This window comes from Balaenoptera physalus, assembly GCF_965194825.1.
Source record: "Balaenoptera physalus genome assembly, chromosome: 12".
Taxonomy (NCBI): domain Eukaryota; kingdom Metazoa; phylum Chordata; class Mammalia; order Artiodactyla; family Balaenopteridae; genus Balaenoptera; species Balaenoptera physalus.
In genome coordinates, this window is record NC_138897.1 from 79,568,804 (window position 1) to 79,594,256 (window position 25,453).

The following is a 25,453-nucleotide window of genomic DNA, read 5'->3' on the forward strand; positions in this document are numbered from 1 at the left end:
AGATAGAAGTAGTAAAGGTAAAACAATACGTAGTCTGAGATTTGCTTTAAAATGCTTTTAAAAAAACGGAGGAAAAGTGAGGGGGAGGATGAAAGTAGCAGACTAAAATCTTGATAACTTCCTGAGGTGTTGATTGACAGGTTATGGGCGTTCACTCTACATTCTCTACTTTTTGCATGTTTGAAAAATTTTACAAGAATTTTTAAAACCAGTAGAGAAGATTGCTTTGTGTGTGGATCAAGACTATCTTCGGGTAGGGCTGACGATAACCTCGTTGTTGTCCCAGTGTCACGTGTAACCAGCACTGGTGACTTCGGATATAAATTTCCTGTGACGCATCGTATGGAGATACAGAACGTCCAGCATCTCAAATAACTGAGACTGAAGGAAGGCTGATGTGCTTTTTGGAAACTGCATTAGATGACTGAAAAAGAGCCTCGTGACACTGATGGCAAAGATATGGATAGAGTTGTAATAAATGCATTTGCAACCAGAGTTCTGACTCATCCAAGTCGTGTGGACAGATTTACAACCTTTTGACTGGAAGACTTCTCATCGAAGGATGAGAAAAAAAAAAAAGATGGAAAAAGATTATCCAAGAGAGGAAGCATATTAAGACGTGAAACTTTAGAAAACTGTATCCATTTACTCACTGAGTATGGAAGACTTCACTGAACCTCATTCAGTCATGAATATCTATTAAATCATAGCTCTGATGTTTACATTTAGCAAGAAAAAAATAATAACCCATGCTATTTAAGATGATCTATCCTGTAAGCATACTTTCCATGCCTAAGGAGACTCTGCAAAATAATTCTCTCTCACTGAGGTTACTTTGACAACTTTCTATTTTTAAGTTATGTGACTATTAACTTGTCAAAACATTTCAAAATAATTTCTTTAAAAGAAGTGTTTTCTAATGTGTTGCTCTAAACCAGACCTCACCAACTAATTACCAATATGACTGGTATGAAGGAAAACAAAACTTTAAGAGAAGTCAAAACAAATCTGGATAAATGGGAGAGTTACAAGATATTTCTAGACAGGAAGACTCAGTATTGAAAAGATGTCAGTTCTCTTCAAATTAACCTATCCCAATCAAAATCCACATGAGAATTTTAAAGAATGTGATAAGCTGATCCTCATTCATCTAGAAGAGAAAAATGGGCAAAAATAACCAATAAAATTTTGAAAAAGTTAAACAGCAGGGGTCTGCTCTACCGAATATAAAACATTGCTATAGGAATGAAAACAGTGTGGTCTTGTTTCAGGCACAGACACATAAGTCTTGTTTCAGGCACATAAGACACATAAGTGGCAGAGCATGCAAAATCTCCTGTATATGCATATTTATATTCATCTATATAGTAAAATTTGAATTTGGCTTATGAGCAAAGGTAGCATTTTGAGTCTGTTGGGGAAGGGATTGTGCATGATAGCTGGCCATCAGGTAAAGTCATAACCCCTCCACACTGTAAAAAAATAAATTCCCGAGTGTTTAATGAGATAATCATCAAAATATTAAAAATAGAAAAACATGAGAGTATATATTTTTATCACTCTGGGATATAAAGGGCTGTCCCAGGTGAACCCCAAACCTGGAAACCGTAAAGGAGAAAATGAATGAATACATGACACAGATGAAGAGTTCTCGCGTGATAAGTGGTATCATGTACCAAATTAAAAGATGAGTAGTTGAAAAATTCCATTGGGTGATCTTATACGGAGCATATTTTACTTTGTAAATCTGTTTGCCTAGAGAGTGCTTGTTCTCTGAGGTTCTGGCCTGGTTCACATTGTCTTAGGGGAGAATTGTGGGAGGGGGACAAGGAAGCTCAGCAATTGTAGCCAAGTCAGCATTTTTGCCAGTTGTAGAAACAAACTGTCATCTGTCAGCCCTTGGAAAGGAAGTGTTTGCTTTATATATTTATTTTTTGGCCGTGCTGCAAGGCACGCGGGATCTTAGTTCCCCGACCAGGGATCGAACCCAAGCCCCCTGCAGTAAAAGCGCAGAGTCTTAACCACTGGACCGCCAGGGAAGTCCTGAAGTGTTTGCTTTAAAAAAAAAAAAGCCATGGGGGCTTCCCTGGTGGTGCAGTGGTTGGGAGTCCACCTGCCAATGCAGGGGACGTGGGTTCGAGCCCTGGTCTGGGAGTATCCCACATGCCGCGGAGCAACTGGGCCCGTGAGCCACAGCTGCTGAGCCTGCGCGTCTGGAGCTTGTGCTCCACAACGAGAGAGGCCGTGATAGTGAGAGCCCCGCGCACCGCGATGAAGAGTGGCCCCCGCTTGCCGCAACTAGAGAAAGCCCTAGCACAGAAACGAAGACCCAACATAGCAATCAATCAATCAATCAATCAATCAATAAAAAAAAAAATAAGCCATGAAAAGCTGGACATTAATCTCAAGGGTGGTAATTTAGGTATTCTCGCGTAGTTAGAAAAATAAGTGAGTCCAAAAGTGGAGGCTGTATGTTGTCTGGCAATTTTCTCTGTGTTTTTTTTTTTTTTTAACCTGCTGCTATCCTTTGTCCGTTTACTTCAATTATTCGGTGCAGGCTGGCATGGCTTATCAGATGCTGCACGAGTGGTCCCGTTGCTTTCTCTGTCAGGGGCCCCTTGGGATCTGGAGTTCAGCCGTGTTGAACTAGACTCTGTAGGCCCCTGTGATTGCCCCTGTTGACGCGTACCTGTGACACTGCGTTGGGACTCCCTGCTTACCCCACTGTCACCCCTCTAGACGTGGCCCCCTTCAGGGCAGAGACCGGGTGGGACCCACTGTGTATTCTGAGTGTCATGCACAGTGCCTGGCTCGTGGAAAGGAGACACTTCCTATCTTGAATGAATGAGTGATTAAGTGAACAGGGGATGGGTACGGAGGTGTGTATGTTTACAATACATTGTGGGAAATGATACAATGGTGCCACCTGACATGCAGTGGAAACCGAAGTAAGAGGGCTTGCCTCTGCAGGGGTTGGCAAAGGCCAGTGACCCTGACCTGGATCCTGGAGGCTGAGCAGGAGGTTTTCACATGAGGAGAGGCATTAGTGGGAATGGCATTTACAGAATTACAGAGCAGTGAAGAAATCCTGCGTGGCTACTGTGTGAGGACAGAGGGAAGATATGGTTGATGAGGTAGCCTGGGGCGTCTTTGAAAATGCTCCCCATAACGTGCCAGGGAGTTTGGATATTGGGCAAAATGTGAGGCCCTTGGGATCTTTTTTTTAAAATTTATTTTATTGAAGTATAGTTGATTTACAATGTTGTGTTAATTTCTGCTGTACAGAAAAGTGATTCAGTTATACATATATATGCATTCTTTTTCATATTCTTTTCCATTATGGTTTATCGCAGTATATTGAGTCTAGTTCCCTGTGCTATACGGTAGGACCTTGTTGTTTATCCATTCTCTATATAATAGCTTGCATCTGCTAACCCCAAACTTCCAATCCATCCCTCCCCCTCTCCCCTTCCCCCTTGGCAACCGCAAGTCTGTTCTCTGTGTCTGTGAGTCTGTTTCTGTTTTGTAGATAAGTTCATTTGTGTCATATTTTAGATTCCACATATAAGTGATATCATATGGTATTTGCCTTTCTCTGTCTGACTTACTTCTCTTAGTGTGATAATCTCTAGGTCCATCCATGTTTCTGCAAATGGCATTATTTCATTCTTTTTTATGGCTGAGTGGTATTCCATTATATATGTATATATACCACATCTTCTTTACGCATTCATCTTTTGATGGAAGTTTAGGTTGTTTCCGTGTCTTGGCTATTGTAAATAGTGCTGCTATGCCTTGGGATCTTTTAAATGAGATAATTCCATGAAAAATGGCTCTTAGGAACAAGGAGGATGCTCCCGGCCCTCCTACGGACTCTCCTTGGCTCCAGTTTTCCCCTCCTCTGATGCTTATTCCACACAGACAGCAAGGTAGCCATCAAATGAAGCTGCTTCTATATTGTTGCTGATGCAAACGTATTTTGAGAGAAAGATAAATGGGTTCGAAAATGATTATTGTAACCAATTTGAAGGGACGGTTTAGATCACAAAGTTTTAGTAACTCTGATTAGGTAAATTTGATGAACCCATAACTTTGTTCATCTTTCATGTTGTATCTGTTCAGGGGTAACTTTTGTATTGATGGTGTGGTTTTTTTTTGTTTGCTTTTTGTTTTTTGTTTTTGCCAGTGAAATTCAATTATGTTTAGTGTCACTTTAATATCAGGTAATATATTGCAAAAGAAAAGGCATTAAAAACAGGATGTGGATTGTCAAAATATTGGAGGAAAAAACACAAAGGAATTCACATTTAGCTTAATTGGGTTGTGGTCGCCTGAATATAGATCATCTCATGCGCTGTTGTTTAATGCTATGCAAATTACATACAAGACTTTTCTGCCAAAGATCTGGTGAACCGAGGAACCTTGGGAAGAGCTGACAGTATGAAAGAAAGCAGTTTCCTTTTGGGGGAGTTGAATCTTGGTATGATTGCTTAGTTATCCTATCTTAAAAAAAGCCTGCCTTTTGGGTTTCTTGATGGTCATAATGATAACAGCTCTTATTTGGGCAGTGCTTCTAACAAAGCCATCTTGCTTGATCTTCACAACTACCTTATGCATGACTAGTTTTTTTTTAGGTGATGTGTCACATATGATTTGAAATATTTGTTTAGATGCATTTTACTTTGGACATCAGAATAGAACAGAATTAAACTTCACATAGAATATAGAGACTTTTAATAATGGGAGGTATCCATAGTCATCCTTTGGCCAGTAGAGAGCAGATATCTGCTCTTTAAACTACTTTAGTAGTAGAAAAATTCTTTAAGTTATGATACAATATTTATTATACTTACCTTGCATTTATGTAGCAGAACCCCAGTAGGTCATGACAGGTAGGGTTGGTATATCACCAACCAGTTGGTATTAAATTTAAAAAAACCATTATGCCTCCAATCGGTATAGTATTATACATAGTAAGTATATATGCTTATTTTGTTGAAGAGGTGTGTAAAGTAATGGTCCAGAAATCTGGAGGCCATATTTTTATTGTTTTAAACTTTCTGTAATGAAAATTTCAAACATGTACAGGAGAGAATCATACAATAAATTTGTCGCCACCACTCAGCTTTATCAATAATCAACACATAACCAATCTTGTTTCATCCATACATTGTTTCCTTTAGGTTATTTTGAAGCATACCTAGACATGATATATATCGTTTCATCTGTAAATATTTCTGTATTTCTAAAAGATAAGAGCTCCGAAAATACCCAACATAAGCATAACACATTGCTACTGCTAAAAAAGTGATACTTGCTTAATATCATAAAATATTCAATCTGTATTCACATATCTTCAGTTTTTTTACAAGAAATTTGTTTTACTTGAATTGAGTTTTAAATAAGGTTCATGTTACACCTGATTGTTATTTCTTTTAAGTCTTTTTTGAACTATAGGTTCCCTATCATTTTTCCTCTTGAAATTTTTTGTTGAAGAAACTGGGTCATCTGTTGTGTAGAGTTTCCCACACCCAAAATTTTGCTGATTGCATCCTTGTGGTATGATGATGATAATAATAAAATCTCTAGCTTTATTGATGTAATTCATGTAAAATAAACCACACATATTTCAAGACTGCCCCCAGATGCCAGCTGCAATATGTGTCTAAGGTCTACCTGCATTTCTACCTAACTGACTACATGTTTTGGGGTTCCCACAACCTTCTTCTTAGGTTTGAGATTTCACTAGAACAACTCACAGAACTCAAGAAAGTCCTACGCCTATGATTAGTTTTACTGTAAAGGGTTCAACTCAGGAACTGCAGAGTGGTTGTTACGTAGGGCAGGGTCTCATGGGAAGGAGTGGAGTACAGAGCTTCCACACCCTCTCCAGGAGTGCCACCCTCCCAGCACATTGACGGGTTCATCAGCCTGGAAGCTCTCCAGACCTCATCGTTCTAGAGTTCTTATTCAAGTTTCATTACACAGGCCCCATTGATTAAATCATTGGCTATTAGTAATTGGACTCAGTTCTAGCCTCCTGGAAATCAAGTGGTAGGGCTGAAAGTTCCAATCCTCTAATCACATGGTTGGTTCCTCTGGCAACCAGTCCTATCCTGAAGTTATCTAGGGGTTTTCCAAGTCACCTCATTAGCATAAACTCAGGTATGGGTGAAAAGGGCTCCTTATGAATAAGACATTCCTACCACTCAGGAAATTCCACCGGTTTTAGGAGCTCTGTGCCAAGAAGCAGGACAGAGACCAAATATCAATACATACATTTTTAATTTTACTGTATATATCATTTCCAAAAGTTTGCTCCTGCCTCTTTGTTATCAAACAATATGTACTCTTTTTTTTTTTTGTAATCTGGCTCCTTTTACTCAGAATAATTTTTTTGAGATCCACCCATGTTATATCAATAATTTATTCCTTTTCATTGTTGAATAGTATTACATTATATGGATATACACTCATATTTATCCATTTGTTCACCTATTGGGGGCACTTGGGTTGTTTCCAGTTTTTGATCATCACAAATAAAGCTGCTGAGAACATTCATGTACAAGTCTTTGTATGGGTGTATGCTTTCATTTCCCTGGGGTAAATACCTAGAAGTGGAATTGATGGGATTTTATAGTGGTTTGTGTTTAACTTATTACGAAACTGCCCAATTGTTTTCCAAAGTGTTTGTTTCGTTTTACATTCCCACTTGCAGTGTATGAGAATTCTGGTTATTCCACGTCTTTGGCAATGTGTGATACGGTCAGTCTTTTCAAATTTTAGCTACTCTAATAGGTGTGTAGTAATATCTCATTGTGATTTTAATTTGCCTTTTCCTAATGACTAATGTTGAGAATCTCTGCATATGCTTCTTTGCCATCCACGTATCTTCTTTGGTGAAGTGTCTGTATGCATCATTTGCCCATTTTTTTTAAGAGGGTTTTTTGTTTTGTTATTCTTGAGCTTTGAAAATCCTTTATATGTGCTGGATACAATTCCTCAATCAGATATATGATCTGCCAGCATTTCCTCTCAGTCTGTGGTTTGTCTTTTAATTCTCTCCATTGTTTTTTGAAGAGCCGAATTAAACCAAAATTCAGTAACAGAAGGATATCTGGAAATCTCCAAATATCTGGAAATGAATCACCTCAGTAATAAATAACTTACAGTTCAAGGAAAAAAATATCAAGAGAAATTAGACAATAATTTGAATTGAATGAACATGAAAACAGACTATTAATATCTGTGAGGTACAGTTAAGTCAATGCCCAGAGGAAATTTTATAACTTTAAATGATTATATTAGAAATGTTTAAATTCAGTGGTGAGACTTTTTAAGAAATTAGAAAAGTAGCAAATTAATCCCACAGTAAATTGTAAGCATTTAAATAACAAAGAGTGGAAATCAGTGAAATATAAAAAATATAAATAATAGAAGAAAATGAATGAAACAAAAACTAAACATCAGTACAGTTGATAAACGTCTGCCTAGATTGATCAAGGGAAAACAAAAGGAAAATACAGTTTAACAGTATAAAGAATGAATGAAGAACTGTCACTAAATCTTACGGACATTAAAAGGGCAATAAAGAAATATCAAATTTCAGTAATTCGACAAATTGGATGAATTGGACAAATTCCTTAAAAGATACAAGTTACCAGTATAAGAAGGAATAGAAAATATGAATAGCCCTATATCTATGAAAGAAATGGAATTTGTAATTTAAAACCTTCCCACAAAGAAAATTCCAGGCTCAGATGGCTTCACTGATGAGTTCTATCAAACATTTGAAGAATTAATACTGTCTTACACCAACTCTTTCAGAAAAATTAAATAAAGGAATAATTCTCCTCTCATTTTATGAGTCATATTATCTTGATACCAAAACCAGAGAAAGCTATTATAAGAAAAGAACAAGACTTCTACACTGAAAGCTATGAAATAGTAATAAGAGAAATTATAGAAGCTTAGATAAATGGAGAAATATGTCATATTTATGCATAGTACACTTAGTATTATTGAGGTTAATTTCCCCCATATTGATCTGTAGATTCAACACAATCCCCATCAAAGCCTCAGCAGGCTTTTTCTGGGAGGAAATTTCCATGTTGATTTAAAAAACTTATATACAGTGAACCTAGGATAGCCAAAAAACAAACAAAAAACAAAACCAAAAGCAATAAAACAAAGTTGGAATGCTTAGGTTACTAAACCTCCTGATTTCAAGACTTACTAAGCCTAAAGCAATCAAGATAATACAGTATTTTTGTAAGGGTAGACATATAGATCAATGCAACAGTATAGTCCAAAGACAGACATACACATATTTAGTGTTGAATCAACAAAGATGCCAAGAAAATTCAATGGAGAAGGGATAGTTTTTTCAACAAATGATACCAGAACGATTAGGTATTATAAAGAAAAAAAGAACCTTGGTTCTTACCTTGCATCGTACACAAAAATAACAAATGGATCTTAGACCTAAACATAAAATCTAAACTTTAAAATTTCTAAGGGAAAGTATAGGTTAAAATCTTCATGACCTTGGGATGTGAGAGATTTCTTAGCACAGACTGTCTACCAAAGAAGTAATCAGCACATTGGAACTCATTAACTAAACACTTGTTCTTTTAGAAGGACTTCATGAAGGAAATGAAGAGGCAAGGTGCAGAGTGGGAGAAAATATTATTCATCAGGGAAATGCAAATTAAAGTACAAATCAAAATGAAATACTATTACACACCCAACAGAGTGGCTAGAAGTAAAAATATTGACAACCGAAGTATTGGCAACTGGAACTATCATATATTGTTGGTGGGAATGTAAAATCCTACACCCAGTTTGGAATATGGTTCAGCAGTTTCTCATAGTGTTCAATATAACTCACCATATGACCAGCAGTTTCACCTCTAGATATTTACCCATGAAAAATGAAAACACATGCCCATAAAAAGACGTATACACAGATGTTTAAAGCAGCTTTATTTGTAATAACCCCAAACTGGAAACAACCCAAATGTCTATCAACAGATGAACAAATAAACAAATGGTAGAATATTCATACAATGACATACTACTTGGTAATAAGAAGGAACTGGATACTTATGCACACAACAATATGGATGAAGCTTGTTTATGCCGAGGGAAAGAAGCCAGACACAAAAGACAACATATTGTGTTATTTATATAAAATTCTAGAACTACAGCAAGTCATCTTTATTAACAGAAAGGAGATCAGTAGTTGCTCAGATCCTAGAATTTGGGGAGGTTGATTGCAAAGGAGCATCTTTTGGGGTGATAGAAATATTTGATATCTTGATTAGAAGAGTATGATATGTGAAAAACTCATTTAACAGTACACTTAAATGTGCATTTAATTACATGTAAATTATACCTCAATTAGTTTCAAAAAGGAAGGGATAATGCCAAATTGTTGCCCATCAGTGGATGATAGAGATTTAATTTCTACTTTTTCCATTTGGATAATCGCTTTGGGGGTTCACTTATTGAATAGCCCCTCCTTTCCCCATTTTTCTGCCTTGCCACTTCTATTATGTATCAAGGTTCCATGTATGTGTGGGTCAGTTTATATGCTTTCTGTTCCATTTCATTGGTCAATTTGTTTATCCTGTCTTAATTATTTTAGCTTCATAATAAGCCCTTTTATCATCATTCTTTTTCTTCAGAAATGTCTTGGCTATTCTTGAGCCTGTGTTGTTTTGCATACACTTTATAAAGAGCTTATCTGTTTCCGTGTTCTATGAAAAATCCTATTGGAATATTGACGGGAATTGTATTGAGTTTATAGATGAATCTGGGTAGACTTTGGGTTTCTGCAGTATTAAATCTTTCCATTCCTGGCTGTGGTCTATCTTTCCACGTATTAAGATCTTTACTGTCTCTCAGTACAATTTGTAATTTTTCCCTGTAACATTCCTGCACATATTTTAAAAGATTTATTTCAAGGCATTTGATGTTTCTTATTCTGGCGTAAGTGAAATCTTCCTTCTAATTATGTTTTATTGTGGTTTATCATTGATGTATAGAAGTGTGATTTTTTGAATATTAATATATCCAGGGAACATTTGCTTTTGCTTTAGAAAGAAACTCATTCATCGATTAGCAGAATTTGTCATGTGTGTGTACGCTTTTAATATTTTTGTAAAGTGGTGGTGTTGAGGGAAAGCTTCCCCAAAGTCCTTAAGTTATTTTTCATAGTCAAGTCTCTACATGTAAGGTTGGCCCTGAGTAATGGGAAGAGGGTACTAGCTGGAGCTGTGGTGTTTCCAGCTTTAAATTTAGTCAGCTGTTTATGCAATCATGGGTGTCAATAAGAGGCATCTCTCGTCAAGCCAGTATCCTTTTTTTGGGCATATTTTTTATTGAGGTATAACTGACAAATGAAATTATTTATATTTAAAGTATACAATGTGATGATGTGATATACACATACATTGTGAAATGAATACCAAAATCAAGTTCATCAAGCCAATATCCTTGAATGAAGACATCCATGTATCTTCCATTCTAGGGATGGAGGCTGTCATTGTTAAAAACATGTCACTCTTCTCTTTTAGTATCCGGAGCGTGATGCAGAAGTATCTCGAGGAGAGACATGAAATCACTTTCAACAAGATTTTTAATCAGAAAATTGGTAAGCCTGCTTGTTTGTTTGGCAAACTGTAATTCCAGTCGTGGTATCGGGTGGTGCCACAATAATGTATAAATGCAGCCCCTAATGCTGTTACATGCTTTATAGCTCAAGCTGGGGATGAAAGAAATTGCATGTAATTAATAACATACTAAATGATTACGTATGTTCCTAGTAATATCTCTTGTAAGTAAGCTATTGGAAAACAGACTAGTTTGGCTGTAGGTTTTAAGACAGTTTAGGAGGTTCCCCAAATCAAAGGATTGGGTACTTGGAAACCAGAAAGAAGCTCTCTTTGGACCCGCGTCTGAGGTCCTCAGCTTCTCTCACTGATCTTGTACGTTCCGTGATCACAGGGGGTTGGCATGTGTCTTCGTAAACCTCACCCTGCTCTTGTGTCTGCTTCCAAAGTGTGGGACTGGCTTACTTGATCAGTTCTCATGGGTTTATGGGTTTTGTTTGCTGCTCGCTATTGTCAGTTCCACATCAATTTCCCTTATTCCTGTGGCTCCATTTGGAATCTCTACTTAGCCGGTGACCAGGACTCCCCCTGTTGTGTACACAGATCTCATGGACCCATGCCCACCTCTGGCCAGCGCTGGTCTCAGCCTATGCAGATTTGTGGTTGTGTAGGAGTGCTCTGTGGTGACCGCAGTTAGTGCCCTAGAGAAATTAGGACTGGACAGGAATTGCTGTAGTGGGAATTTCAAGACCCACAAAGAAATGAGACACTGTATTCTCACCTGCCTTCTGAAAGACTGGCAGTTTGTTTAAAGGTGACTGTCGGCCAGGTTAGATGAGAAGCTGTTGTCCACCTGTTTGTTTGTTTTTTTTCCCATTCCCCAAAACCAGTTCCCACTGTCCAGAAATTTCCTAAACAATCTTTTGTTCTTGAGGCTAGGATTCATCATTTGGCCTGTCATCTGGCTCTATTGTTAACTTGCCCACAGTGATGTAATAAGCAGATCATGCTAGAGTTTTTCCATGAAATCAGCATAGCTGAATACAAGAGACCAGGAAGCTCTTTTCGTCTCTTTGCATCTTGTTTGCCTCCCACAACTGCTCAGAGAAGGTTTGCGGAGGAACTGTGTCTGAGTTTTTTAATTAACTTAATACTAGAGGATTACTCTGTTAAAATTTCAAGAAATTAAAGCCTTCCTAAAGTTTCCTGGAACTCTGCTTCTGCATGTAGTTCTCTTTCCATGATTCATAGACACAGGCTGGGACTTTCCTGGTGGTCCAGTTGTTAAGACTCTGCGCTTCCACTGCAAGGGGCATGGGTTTGCTCCCTGGTTGGGGAACTAAGATTCCTGCATGCTACACAGCACAGCAAAAAAAGAAAAAAAAAATTTCCATAGATACAGGCTGACTGATCCCTTTGAGACTGAATATTCTTAGAGATAATTCTGGGTCACCCTTCCATGTACAGGTAAGGAGGTGTAGACCCAGGTTGATGAAGTGACTTGTTCTGATCTGACGTTCTCCTTCTCTGATAATTCTTTAAAGGCTCTTGGAAAGAAAACCATGACTGTAACATACTGTAGAAAGTCACCCAGTAAAAACTGGGGAGATTTTTTTTTTTTTAGAAAGAATTACAGTGATCTCCTTTGTGCAAGGAAAGCAGAAACCAGTGCGGAAAGTCTTTGGAAGTTTGTGAACCACTTTTTGTCACAAAGTAGCTGTCTATGAAGGCAGTCTTCTGTAGATTTGGCTTCTGTGATAACCCACAAAATACAGTGGTCAAAAGGCGGCTGGCGTGCTCTGGAGAAGCAGATGAAGAGTAGCCCGTCCGTTCTGAGGAAGACGTGGGGAGAGCCCTTAGCCACATGGAAACGTTTCATCCTGAGCATCAGGATTTGGTGGGGGAACAGATTTGGCTTTCATCTCATCCTTTATTGCTGCTTCTCGTTGCTTCCATGGTGTTTGGTTACCTGCCATCTATATAAATGCTCTCCTTTGCTTCTGATTTTGTACTGAAAAGCAGAAAATAAAACTAGCCTGATAACAAGATTGAGAAACTCCGTATCTTTGAGAGGGAAGGCAAAAAAGGAATTCTTTATTGGTTACTCAAATTTTTAAAAGTGTTTTACAGCTTTGTTGAGATATATTTGAGATCGCATAAAATTCACCCATTTCGAATATACAGTTCAGTGGGTTCTCGTGCATTCAGAGTTGTGTGACCATCAACAACTCTTGTCACAGAACATTTTCAACACCCCAGAAAGAAACTCCACGCCCATCAGCAGTCCCTTTCCATTCTCCCTCTCCCCCCAACCCCTAAGTACCACTAATCTAATTTCTGCCTCTGTGGATTTGCCCGTGTTGGACACGCCACATAAACGGCATCATAAGAAGAGCTAACACCTATCCTTCTCAAACTCTTCCAAAATATAGCAGAGGGACTCATTCTACAAGACCACCATCACCCTGATACCAAAATCAGACAAAGATGTCACAAAGAAAGAAAACTACAGGCCAATATCACTGATGAACATAGATGCAAAAATCCTCAACAAAATACTAGCAAACAGAATCCAACAGCACATTAAAAGGATCATACACCATGATCAAGTGGGGTTTATCCCAGGAATGTAAGGATTCTTCAATATACACAAATCAATTAATGTGATACACCATATTAACAAATTGAAGGAGAAAAACCATACAATCATCTCAATAGATGCAGAGAAAGCTTTTGACAAAATTCAACACCCATTTATGATAAAAACCCTCCAGAAAGTAGGCATAGAGGGAACTTTCCTCAACATAATAAAGACCATATATGACAAACCCACAGCCAACATCGTCCTCAATGGCGAAAAACTGAAACCATTTCCTCTAAGATCAGGAACAAGATAAGGTTGCCCACTCTCACCACTATTATTAAACATAGTTTTGGAAGTTTTAGCCACAGCAATCAGAGAAGAAAAAGAAATAAAAGGAATCCAAATCAGAAAAGAAGAAGTAAAGCTGTCACTGTTTGCAGATGACATGATACTATACATAGAGAGTCCTGAAGATGCTACCAGAAAACTACTAGAGCTAATCAATGAATTTGGTAAAGTAGCAGGATACAAAATTAATGCACAGAAATCTCTTGCATTCCTATACACTAATGATGAAAAATCTGAAAGTGAAATTAAGAAAACACTCCCATTTACCACTGCAACAAAAAGAATAAAATATCTAGGAATAAACCTACCTAAGGAGACAGAAGACCTGTATGCAGAAAATTATAAGACACTGATGAAAGAAATTAAAGATGATACAAACAGATGGAGAGATGTACCATGTTCTTGGATTGGAAGACTCAACATTGTGAAAATGACTATACTACCCAAAGCAATCTACAGATTCAATGCAATCCCTATCAAACTACCACTGGCATTTGTCACAGAACTTGAACAAAAAATTTCACAATTTGTATGGAAACACAAAAGACCCTGAATAGCCAAAGCAATATTGAGAAAGAAAAACGGAGCTGGAGGAATCAGGCTCTCTGACTTCAGACTATACTACAAAGCTACAGTAATCAAGACAGTATGGTACTGGCACAAAAACAGAAATATAGATCAATGGAACAGGATAGAAAGCCCAGAGATAAACCCACACACATATGGTCACCTTATCTTTGATAAAGGAGACAAGAATATACAATGGAGAAAAGACAGCCTCTTCAATAAGTGGTGCTGGGAAAACTGGACAGCTACATGTAAAAGAATGAAATTAGAACGCTCCCTAACACCATACACAAAAACTCAAAATGGATTAAAGACCTAAATGTAAGGCCAGACACCATCAAACTCTTAGAGGAAAACATAGGCAGAACACTCTATGACATAAATCACAGCCAGATCCTTTTTGACCCACCTCCTAGAGAAATGGAAATAAAAACAAAAATAAACAAATGGGACCTAATGAAACTTAAAAGCTTTTGCACAGCCAAGGAAACCATAAACAAGATGAAAAGACAACCCTCAGAATGGGAGAAAATATTTGCAAATGAAGCAACTGACAAAGGATTAATCTCCAAAACATACAAGCAACTCATGAAGCTCAATATCAAAAAAACAAACAACCCAATCCAAAAATGGGAAGAAGACCTAAATAGACATTTCTCCGAAGAAGATATACAGATTGCCAACAAACACATGAAAGAATGCTCAACATCATTAATCATTAGAGAAATGCAAATCAAAACTACAATGAGATATCATCTCACATCGGTCAGAATGGCCATCATTAAAAAATCTACAAACAATAAATGCTGGAGAGGGTGTGGAGAAAAGGGAACCCTCTTGCACTCTTGGTGGGAATGTAAATTGGTACAGCCACTGTGGAGAACAGTATGGAGGTTCCTTAAAAAACTACAAATAGAACTACCATACGACCCAGCAATCCCACTACTGGGCATGTACCCTGAGAAAACCGTAATTCAAAAAGAGTCATGTACCAAAATGTTCATTGCAGCTCTATTTACAATAGCCAGGACATGGAAGCAACCTAAGTGTCCATCAACAGATGAATGGATAAAGAAGATGTGGCACATATATACAATGGAATATTACTCAGCCATAAAAAGGAACAAAAGTGAGTTATTTGTAGTGAGGTGGATGGACCTAGAGACTGTCATACAGAGTGAAGTAGGTCAGAAAGAGAAAAACAAATACCGTATGCTAACACATATATATGGAATCTAAAAAAAAAAAGAAAAAGGACAGAAGAACCTAGGGGCAAGACAGGAATAAAGATGCAGACCTACTAGAGAATGGACTTGAGGATACGGGGAGGGGGAAGGGTAACCTGGGAAAAAGTGAGAGAGTGGCATGGACATATATACACTACCAAACATAAAACAGATAGCTAGTGGGAAGCAGCCGCATAGCGCAGGGAGATCAGCTTGGTGCTTTGTGACCACCTAGAGGGGTGGGATAGGGAGGGTGAGAAGAAGGGAGACGCAAGAGGGAAGAGATGTGGGGACATGTGTATATGTATAACTGATTCACTTTGTTATAAAGCAGAAACTAATACACCATTGTAAAGCAATTATACTCCAATAAAGATGTTAAAAAAAAAACGACATCATATAACACGTGGCCTTTTGCATCTGGCTTCTCTCAACATAATGTTTTCAGGGTTCATCTACGTTGTAGCGTGTGTATCAGTACTGCCTGCCTTTCTGTACCGGATAATATTCCCATGTATGGCTATGCCACATTTCATTTATCCATTCATCCGCCGACTGTTTCCAGTTTTTGGCTCTCATGAATAACGCCACTAGGAGAAGAAGGTGTTTTTTAACGTGTAATTTGAGCAAGTGGTTCCGTGTTATTAACATGCCCTGGGTGGGGGGTGTGTGTGACAGGTCTGCCCTCTCCTGCAGCTCTAGTTCCAGTCTCTGAAATGCATTGAGGATTCTGTTTGAGGATTCTGTCTTCCTTTGTGTTTTCTGCTCCCCACTCTCCCTCCTGTAACCCCTTTCTGCCATCCCCACTCCCCCCACCCCCCCAGTCACACGTTGCAAGCCCCAGAGCTGTTTTTTCCGTTGTGATTAAACCGTCACCTGAAGCCGCCTCCAGGAGCCTCTGATCTGAACCCCCTAGTGGCATTAACGTGGCCCTCGTGCTATTAACTTCAGCCTCACAGATTTTCCCCCACTGAGAACAGCTTTGCTGGGCACTGAGGGTCTGTGACTTTTATCTCAATTAGGCCGTTAAAAAACTGAAACATGGTTTAGATAAATAAGTAACTCCTCCTTCCCTTCCTCCTGACTCTGAGCTTGGAGCTGGTGAGCTGGCTGGGGAGAAGGTCACAGGATGGGGGCTGGGGGATGGGGAGAGAGGACAGGGTAATCGTGCCTGACACGGATCTGTAACTACACGTGGACAGAGCTCTATACTGAACGTGTCTGGTCCCTCCTTTGCTCCTAGGGGTTCCCGTTTTCTGGCTGGTGTGAGGGGTGGGGCAGAGTGGAAGGTGGACCAAGGTTGCAGTAGCTTTGTCTGACTCTCTAGGTCTGTGACATCCCCCTTCAAGCACATCCCTCTTCCGCACTGTCTCCCCATCTCTTCCCTCCGCCCCTTTCCGTGACTGTCTCCCTGTGTTTCCACCTTGTTGCTTTTCTGTGGTCCCTCTGTTTCTCTTTCACCCTCTACCTGTCTCCGCCTTTTGTCTCCTTCCGAACCTTCCAGCATCCCCTATGCTGCGGTTGGCGCGTGGTTTGGGGGATCGCCCTCCAACGCGGGCTGCAGCCGACTTGTCAAACTGCTTTGTGAAACAAAAAATGTAGAAATCTTTCATTTACTTGGCCTCTGAGGCTTCGCTGGGGTGGCGGGCAATTGGCAGACCTGTCGGCTACACCCCACACTGGTCGTTGTTTCATATTCTTAGCTATAAAAGTGGGGATTCAAATGGTACCTGCTTCATGAGGCCGTAGTGAGGATCCAGCAGGAAATGGATGCGAAGCCCTGAACGCAGTGATTGATTCTCAGCAGATGCTCAATGAATGAAATCTCTTAAATGAAATCGTTTATTATAAAAATTTTTAGTCCTGGGTGAAAATGGACCAGAACAATGAGCCCCCATGCATATACACCACCCAGATTCGATATGTTTCACATTTTGTGTACCTGCTTTGTCCATCCCCTCTTTTTGTGGTTGCCGGAATATTTTAAAGCAATTAGCAAACCCCTCGTAGCATTTCAGCCCTATGTGCATCTCTAAAAAATCTGAATGTTTTCTCATACAACCTTAAGACCTTTATGCCAACCAATGAAAATGATGATTCTTACTTTAATACTGAGTCCATATTCAGGTTTTTCTGATTAACTTTAAAATGTCCTTTTACTCTTGTGTTTTTTGAATCGGGATCCAAATATTGTTCTTGTATTGTAATTGGTAATAACATCCCATTAATCCAAAACAGTCCCCCACCCCACCCCCACCCCCAGGTAATTGATGTATTGAAGAAACTGGGCCGGCTGTAGAGTGTTCCACATTCTGGATTTCTCTGTTTGCTTTTTCGTGGTGTCATTTAAATTGCACTTCTGCTTCCTAAATTTCCTGTGAACTGAAAGCCAGCTCCAACAGCTGGATTAGCATGTTAGGTTCGGACTTTGTAGCAAGAGGCACGTGACACGTAGGTGCCGCTCTGCCGTCACTTCTCTAAAGTGGGCTCAGGTGCGGTCAGCTCTCCGGCTCCTCATTCAGCTGTCATCTGCCATTCGTTTCACTTTCACTGACGATCTCTGCATAAATCGATTATTTTATTAGGAAGTTAGGAAGCGGTGAGTTTGCTAATCATGCCATTCCTTCCACGTTGACTGCTTTTACTCATCCACTTGAGCTATATATTTGCCTGTAAAGACAGTCAGGTGCGGTTGGGAGAAATTTTCCCGTGACTTTTAAAAGCCTCCAGGTGTTACTCCCAGGGGTAACCCGCTGAAAGAGATTTTGCAGATATAATTAAGGTTGTGTTCTGGGTGGGTTGAATTTGCTCACACCAGCCCTTTAAAAGCAGAGAATGTCCTCAGGCCGGCATCAGAAGTCAGAGAGATTGAAGCAGGAGAAAGGTGGGACACACCCTTGCTGACTTTGCAGGTGGAGGGGGCCCCATGAGAAGGATTGTGAGTGTGTCGAGGAGCTGAGGGTGACCCCTCCTCCTTGGCAGGCAGCAAGGGAACAGGGACCTCAGTCCTACAGCCCTCGGAACTGCATTCTGCCAACAGCATGAGTGAGTTTGGGAGCAGATTCCTCCCTGGAGCCTCTAGATAAGAACCCAGGTTGCCAGCACCTTGATTCTGGCTTTGTGAGCCCCTAAGCAGAAAACCCAGCAGAGCCAGCCAGGACTTCTGACCTCCAGAACTAGGAGGTATTTATTAGTGGTGTTTTTAAGTCACTGAGTTTGTGGATATTTGTTACACAGCAATAGAAGACTAATAGAGCAGGATCAATGCTTAACTTCTTTGTTTTTAATTGCCGGTTTCCAGAATAAAAAAGGTTAAGTAACTGACAGCTGCCTTTATCTTCCTCATCCTTACATAGAAATCATACGTCTTAACGGACATCGATGAAGTTGATTCCTAATTTGCTGTCAGTAAAACTTACTCATTTAGATATTGACAAATGTCCTGGGTTTGGCTCATTGAAAGAATGGTTTTAAAGGGATACTGGTTATCAAATAGACAGTAAAATCAATTTGTCAGTTAAAATCAATTTGTATGGTTAAGATGTTTTGCTACCATTTTCTTCTGTGATATACTGAAATAATTTCATCATATGCAAGTGGGGCACATAACATTTGATAAATTCCATCTGTCGGTTGACAATCTACTCACTTCTCTGACTGCATACCCTCTCCTGTTAGAGAAGGATGTTTCCGATTATAAGGAGACTCCAAAATAGATGCTTAATTCATTAAGTATGCAAATGTTCCTCTCATATATAAAGAATATCATGGTTAAAGTACTATGACGTCACATCATTATTGCCACGGAAGACATTTCATTTTCTCACACTGACTTCAGAGCTTAATCCAGAGTCTGAATATTAATCTTTTTGAATTTGTGTGAGAATTGGTGTCTTTGAAACATGGTTTTGGTCAAAAGAAAATTTTGCAACTTTTACTCTTTTAAAAACAGCTTTATCGAGGCATGATATTACATGTTATAAAATTCACTCATTGTGAGTGTATAATTTTTTTTTTAATTTTAATTAATTAATTAATTTATTTATTTATGGCTGTGTTGGGTCTTCGTTTCTGTGTGAGGGCTTTCTCCAGTTGCGGCAAGCGGGGGCCACTCTTCATCGCGGTGCGCGGGCCTCTCACTATCGCGGCCTCTCTTGTTGCGGAGTACAGGCTCCAGACGCGCAGGCTCAGTAATTGTGGCTCACGGGCCCAGCTGCTCTGCGGCATGTGGGATCTTCTCAGACCAGGGCTCGAACCCGTGTCCCCTGCATTGGCAGGCAGATTCTCAACCACTGCGCCACCAGGGAAGCCCCGTGAGTGTATAATTTGATGAGTTTTAGTAAACTCTGAGTTGTGCAGCCAGCACCACAGTCTAATTTTAAAACATTTCCATGTCTCAAAGAGACACCCTGTGCCCACTTGTAGTCACTTCCTGCTCCCATCCCCAGGCAACCAATAATCTGCTTTCTGTCTCTATAGTAATTTTCCTTTTCTGAACATTTCATATGAGTGGAATCTTACAGGCTGTAGACTGTTAGTCTTTTGCATATGGCTTCTTTCATTTAACACCAGGTTTTGGAGGTTGATCCACGTTGTGTGTTCCGGTCTCTTGTTCCCTTTTGTTGCTGAATAATATTCCATTACATGGATAGACCACATTTTGTTTATCCCTTCGCCAGTTGATGGACATTTGAATTATTCCCACTTTTGCTCTATTACAAACGATGCTGCTGTGTTCACATTCACGTACAAGTGTGGATGTATGTTTTCATTTCTCCTGGGTGTGTAACTAGGAGTGGAATTGCTGGGCTGTATGGTGAATTCGTGTTTAACTTTCTAAGGAATCACTAATTGCTTTCTAAATTATACTATATTTACATTCTCACCATCATTTTATGAGAGTTCCAGGTTTGCCATAGCCTCATCAACACTTGCTGTTGTCTTTGATTCTAGCCTTCCTAGTGGGTGTGAAGTGGTGCTTCACTGGGTCTTGATTTGCATTTCCCTAACAGTTAGTGATATTGGACATGTTTGTGGTGATTAGCCATTCTTATATCTTCTTTGGTGAAATGTCTATTTAAATCTTATGCCCATTTAAAAAATTGATTGTCTTTATTTATGTTATTTATCATATGTATAATTCACAAATACTTCCTCCCAGCCAGTGGCTTCTTTTTCATTTTCTTCATAGTGACTTTTGAAGTACAGAAGGTTTTAATTTTGAAGTCCAGTTTACAAATTTTTAGAATGAATTTTGGTGTCTTATCTAAGAACTTTTTGCCTAACTGAATTCCCCGAAGATTTTTTTCTCTTTTTCTTCTAGAAGTGTTTTAACATTTTAGCTCTTAGGTCTTTGTTTGATTTTTGAGTTGTCATGTATAATGTGAGGTAAGGGTCTAAATTCATCTTTTTTTGCATGTGGCTATCTAGTTGTCTGAAAAAAGTTTGTTTTCTTGTTTGAAGAAAAACACGTTTTCTTCCCCCATTGGATTGTCTTGACACCTTTGTTGAAAATTAATTGGCCATAAATTTAAGGACTTATTTCTGGACTCTTAGTTTTGTTCTGTTGATGTATATGTCTGTCCTTATGCTGGTTCCACACTGTCTTGATTACTGTAGCTTTATAGTAAGTTTTGAAATCAGGAAATAAAAATCTTCTCACTTTATTCTTTTTTTTTTTTTTTTCAAAATTGTTTTTGGCTCTTCTGGATCCTTTGCATTTCCATATGAATTTTAGCATCAGTTTTTCAATTTCTGCCAAAAAAAAAAAAAAATCCTACTCAGATTTTGGTAGGGATTTTGTTGAATGTATAGATTTGGAGACAACTGTCATTTTAACAACATTAAGTCTTCCAATCCATGAATGAAATGTCTCTACAGTTGTTTACGTCGTCCCTAATTTCTCTCAGCAGTGCTTTGTAGTTTTCAGTCTTATGTGTTTTCTTAAATTTATTCATAATTATTTTAATGTTTTTGATGCTATTATGGATGAAATTGTTTCTTTAATTTCATTTTTGGTTGTTCATTGCTAGTACATGGAAATAGAATTGGTTTTTGTATGGTGATCTTGTATCCTACAATCTTGCTGAACTAATTTATTAGTTCTAGTAGATTTGTGTATGTGTGTATGTGTGTGAGTTCTTTAGGATTCTCTACGTGTAAGATCCTGTCTCTGAATAAAAACAAATTTACTCCTTTCTTTCCAGTCTGGTGCATTTTCTTTTCAATTTTTACTTTTCACTTTGATTTCTTAAATATTTATTAACGTTGGTCTCAAACATATTTAGCATGATTTCAAAGAACATTCGGGTTGAAAGAATGCATAAATTATATTTGGCATTTGGGGCTAAGGCATAAGAAATATACTTGCCGTGGACTTTGAAAAAAAAAGTACGTTTCATTATAAAAAGGATACATTGGAAAGACAGAAATTGCTACCTTACAAAGTTTTTTTTGTTTTTGTTTTTTAATTAATTAATTAATTATTTATTTCTCTTTGGCTGTGTTGGGTCTTCGTTTCTGTGCGAGGGCTTTCTCTAGCTGCGGCAAGTGGGGACCACTCGTCATCGCGGTGCGCGGGCCTCACTATCGTGGCCTCTCGTTGCGGAGCACAGGCTCCAGATGCGCAGGCTCAGTAGTTGTGGCTCACGGGCCTAGTTGCTCTGCGGCATGTGGGATCTTCCCAGACCAGGGCTCGAACCCATGTCCCCTGCATTAGCAGGCAGATTCTCGACCACTCCGCCACCAGGGAAGCCCAAAAGTTCTTTTAAAAGGATTTTCTGAGCAGGCCTGTAGAAAGAAAGATGGACACAGACATGACATAGAGACCTCTTTTTTTAATTTGGTAATTATATGCAAAATACAGGACCACAGAAGTACTGAAAAAAAAATAAGTGACACAGAAGAAAACATTTTAGGATTACTTTTCTGTCAGTTTCAAGGAACAAAGTTACCAGCCTATTTTATGATTATAAAATTATTGCTCGAAGTGCTTTGTGCTTCAAAGCATGGTAGATGGCTAAAATCTGCGAATACTTACCTCTGTGCAACTTCTGACTTGAAGACCAGAGTTAAATGGTAGAACATCGAGCCCTTTTGCATGTGGTCGTAGAGAGGGAAATCTTAACACGGGAACCCCCCTTCAGGCTTTGTTTTCTCTTTTGTTTCCACCTTTGTTTGGAAGAGTTTGTTTGTGTCCCTGTGCAGGGCCTTCCCCAGACAAACAGCCTCCCTGATTGACAGTCACGGACGGCCGCCGTCCCACCCTGTCTGATGTGTAAAACTTCCTCCAGCTGAGAGCCACCAGCCCCAAAAGAGAAGAAAACCTGAGGCCCCATTCAACCCCACATCAATTATCCATGCCTTTGTGGAGACTTCTAGTGAGGGAAAGAGTTAAAGATCCATTTAAACTTTCAAACAGCAGAGATAAACACTTGACTAAGCACAGCTAATTGGATTTTCAATTGGAGAGGCCAGGCAGCCACAGGCAACGGGTGGTGAGGAACCCACAGAAATGATGGACCCAGATTCTGCACTTTCAACTTGCATCTCTAAACAGAAATGCCGCCTAGAGAGGAAAGACCCTGAAGAAGAGGGAAAGGCTGTTAGTCCAAACCCCACTGGTAGGCAGTCCTTTGGGCTGACTCCTTACCTGTGTTGGCTCCCACAAGCCTGGGTATTGGCGCCCCGGGTTGGAGACGCCACCTGCCCTGCCACGCAGCCTCTGCGGCTCTGAAAACTGGGGACATCTGAGAAAATTGTGGCAGCTTTCAAAGAGAGTAAAAAGGCTTAAACCAGTCCTATGAGAAATTTAGTTGTCTTTTTTGTTTATTTTAAACCAGTTTATTTGGGCTGGTTTTCCTTTTACAAGACATCATTCAGTTTCTAAGATCAGCCATGATTATCTCTTCCCAGAAAAATTCAGAAGAGCTACACTTTTACTGGAATGGCACAATCCTTTCACATCTGCTAATCACTAGAACTATAGGAACCCTGGCATGTGACCACCAGACCCCTGATCTGCAGGCTGGCAACTCTCTCTGATCTTTTAGGTGGTTGCTATTTAATTTTCCCTGAGCTCTTTTGAGCCCGTGGTTGATGGGAATTACTATTGGTTTAAGACAGTGATGGCCACCTGTGTACTAAACACAGCACTAGTGTTTTCTATGCTAGTTAAAATAATGTGACCAAGTTTGCCCATCCCCCAAAAAGCAGAGCCTGAATAGGAGGTAGGCACTTCACAACTGCTATTTTCTGTCTGTCACCAGGAAAAGTTAGTGGGGAAATGAGCACGCATCGGGTTTTTTTTTTTTTTAATTTTTTAAAAAAAATTTATTTATTTATATTTATTTTTGGCTGTGTTGGGTCTTTGTTTCTATGCGAGGGCTTTTCTCTAGTTGCGGCAAGCGGGGGCCAGCCACTCTTCATCGCGGTGCGCGGGCCTCTCACTATCGCGGCCTCTCTTGTTGCGGAGCACAGGCTCCAGACGCGCAGGCTCAGTAGTTGTGGCTCGCGGGCCTAGTTGCTCCGCGGCATGTGGGATCTTCCCAGACCAGGGCTCGAACCCGTGTCCCCTGCATTGGCAGGCAGATTCTCAACCACTGCGCCACCAGGGAAGCCCTGGGGTTTTTTTTAATGGAAGTATAGTTGATAGAACGTTGTGTTAGTTTCAGGTGTACAGCAAAGTGATTCAGTTATACATATTCTTTTTCAGATTCTTTTCCATTATAGGTTATTACAAGATATTGAAAGTAGTTCCCTGTGCCATACAGTAGGTCCTTGTTGTTTATCTATTTTATATATAATGGTGTGTATCTGTTAATCCCAAACTCCTAATTTATCCCTCCCCACCTTTCTCCTTCGGTAACCATAAGTTTGTTTTCTATGTCTGTGAGTCTATTTCTGTTTTGTAAATCAGTTCATTTGTATCATTTTTTTAGATTCCACGTATAAGTGATATCATATAATATTTGTCTTTCTCTGTCTGACTTACTTCACTTAGTATGATAATCTCTAGGTCCGTCCATGTAGCTGCAAATGGCATTATTTCATTCTTTTTTATGGCTGCATAATATACCATTGTGTATATATTGATATATACCACATCATCTTTATCCATTCATCTGTGGATGGACATTTAGGCTGCTTCCATGTCTTGGCTATTGTAAATAGTGCTGGAGTTTGTTTTAAAAAAACATATAAACTATACAATTCCTAGTTAATATATCATGATACTAAAATCCAGAATTTGGGGGCAGTGCACAGGTCTCTGCTTTATGTGCTTTGTTGAATGAGACATTGAGAATCTAATATATTTTAAGTGCTCCATTGGAAATGTCTTATTAAACAAAAAGGCACATAGGGGAGACTAGAACAGCGTCAGGCCACAGAGGACTTTGCACCTGCCACCAGCTCACTCTGCAAAAGGATGGATGTGAAACCCACAGACCTCTGGCATGCCAGTATCAGACAGCTGTAAGGAGTGTTTACTACTGCCCAGAAGTGTCCGAAATTCTTGGAAGGGGCTACTGGTGATGTTTCAGAGCCATGAGTTTAGATCCCACGGCAAGTGTGGGGAAACCACTCTTAGCCAAAAGGAAAGTCTAGCCAATCAGCCAACATCTGCAACTGACTCAACTTTGTAGCTGTCTCGTTGCCTGGGTCCACATAATTAAGGGAAAATACTACATGCTGTAGCAATATTAGCAAAGCTGGGGTCTTAATATATATTCCTGGAGAGTTCTAAGGACCTAGGAAACATCACCTGTACTGGAAAAGTTGACCGTCAGCTTTTTGAACTGACAGTAGAGGGATGATTGGGCGGTTTTAGGACTTTAGGAGCCCCAAACGCCTGAAATTCCAGGTGGCAGTGCACTGTCATAATATCCCCTGGTTTTAGCTCTTTTGGAAATACCTTTTCTGAGGGTTTTATACATTATCTTTGATTTATTTTAGTATTCCTACTTCTAGTCAAAGTCAAGACCAGGAAATGTAGAGATATGCTATGAGGTGGTTCTCGGGCTTTGTTTGAAATCTACTAAAAATTCAGTCATTCATTCAGTAAATTTCACTGTGTACCATGCATCCGTGAATAGTACTGCTATGGGTGCCCC

General features: G+C 39.4%; 1 protein-coding gene across 7 annotated transcripts in view; it reads left to right on the forward strand.

The window, feature by feature from the left end:
• Nucleotides 1-25,453, forward strand: part of LOC309639779 (G protein-coupled receptor kinase 3) — a 117,907-nt gene that overhangs the window by 12,632 nt on the left and 79,822 nt on the right. For all 7 annotated transcript variants that reach the window (XR_014251849.1, XM_082417458.1, XM_082417464.1 and 4 more), the window contains exon 2: nt 10,581-10,657. Coding sequence is in view for 6 of the 7 variants with exons in the window: in XM_082417458.1 (XP_082273584.1) it covers nt 10,581-10,657 (77 nt within the window). In the remaining variant the exon portion in view is untranslated. The remainder of the gene's footprint in view (nt 1-10,580; nt 10,658-25,453) is intronic.